This window comes from Sphaeroforma arctica, assembly GCF_001186125.1.
Source record: "Sphaeroforma arctica JP610 unplaced genomic scaffold supercont1.6851, whole genome shotgun sequence".
Taxonomy (NCBI): domain Eukaryota; class Ichthyosporea; order Ichthyophonida; genus Sphaeroforma; species Sphaeroforma arctica.
This window is the reverse complement of record NW_014033707.1, coordinates 1-1,559: the sequence shown is the minus strand read 5'-3', so window position 1 is coordinate 1,559 and position 1,559 is coordinate 1. Positions and strand designations below refer to the sequence as shown.

Here is a 1,559-nt window from a genome sequence, read left to right as displayed (position 1 = left end):
GATTGTCCTGGATGGATTAACTTATCGTTCACGCGATACATAGAAAGTACTGCTTATGATCACAATTGTCCTGGATGTATTTGCTTATTTAAATTGTAACACTCATAATTTATTGCGCTCGCGACTGTTCATCTAGGATGCGTGTTCTTAATGAAGGAATATTGAAACAAGCGACATCCCCCGGCGAGCGCTATCGACGCATACCCTACACTCGAACAGTCCCCCCGTAGTCAATATCCTCCATTCCGTTAAAAGAGTTGTTGATAGTGTCAAGTGTCAATCCCGTGGCAAAGGGAGTACTTCTCTGGACCCATTTTCAGACTAGCTCTGGCTATATCTCACGGAGCTATCCCCGTGTGTTCCAGATTCAAAGTGTCAAAGTGTCACAGCGTCAAAGTGTCAAAGCGTCAAAGTGTATGCCCAATAGGGCACTGAGGGCCAATCGATGCGGGAGTTCGGGCGTTGCACCTGTGTACACATACTTGCACTTGTGTACACATATTGGGCCCCTGGGGTGTTAATTAACGGACTGATGGCTGATGGGTACGGAAGTTCGGATGGTGCATCTGTGTATGCCTACTGAGTAGCACACCCCTATTACTCATACCACATCCCCCCCCCCCTCCCTTTAAACCCTAAACCCTGAACCATAAACCCTAAAATACTGAGCGGCATACCCCACTTACGGGTTGATGCTGACTTTCAGAGTGTGTACGCTTTCGAGCATCACAGCCGAGTTCAGGACAGGACAAGCAACTCGGAAGTGTGACGTGGCATGAGTGGATGTATTCGCGGGCGATCTCCCACAATGCAACTGATGCTGGCTGCTTGTGTTCGCTCAGATACACTAGGGCCGATAGGGTGCTCCTCCTTTAATGTCCACTACCACCCGAACGGATATCCCGGAATGCAACTGATACTGGCTGCTTGGGATTGCCCAGATACACGACCAATCCAAGACCGAGAAAGTGCTCCTCTATTATTGTCCACTACAACCCGAAGGATATCCCATAATGTAGCTGATGCTGGCTGCTTGCGTTCGCTCACGTACACCCGAGAGAGTGCTCCTTCTTTAATGTCTACTACCACCCGAACGGATATCCCGCAATGCAACTGATACTGGCTGCTTGCGATTGCTCAGATAAACGACCAATCTAAGACCGAGAAAGTGCTCCTCTATTATTGTCCACTACCACCCGACGGCGACAGATAGGATATATGTACTGGTGTGGACTATAACTCTTTACCCGCATCGGTAGTGGCGATCTCCTTCTTGAAGTACGCGATTGTTTTCTCCAACCCGTCACGCACAGACCATTTTGGAGCCCAGCCTAATTCCTACGTGACGGTATTCCAAAAATAAATAAATTGAGGTTTAGGATGCGATACGTCAGGTTTAGGACGGTATTTTTTTTTGTCATTTTGTGAGTGTACCCAATGAACCCTCACCCCCACAAGAACCCAGTGTGTGACCAATGAGAAGAAGTACAATATCCGTAAATCCTACACAATGGTTATATATATATATATATATATATATATGTATATATATATATATA

General features: G+C 46.6%; 1 protein-coding gene across 1 annotated transcript; it reads right to left on the bottom strand.

Moving 5' to 3' along the window:
- Window positions 1-1,233: 1,233 nt before the first annotated feature.
- On the bottom strand, window positions 1,234-1,338 carry SARC_15842 (hypothetical protein; the record flags this gene model as incomplete). The annotated part of the gene is made up of 1 exon (XM_014290045.1): window positions 1,234-1,338. A coding segment is annotated over one exon (105 nt), but the record flags the coding sequence as incomplete, so codon positions are not given.
- Between the last annotated feature and the right edge of the window lie 221 nt (window positions 1,339-1,559).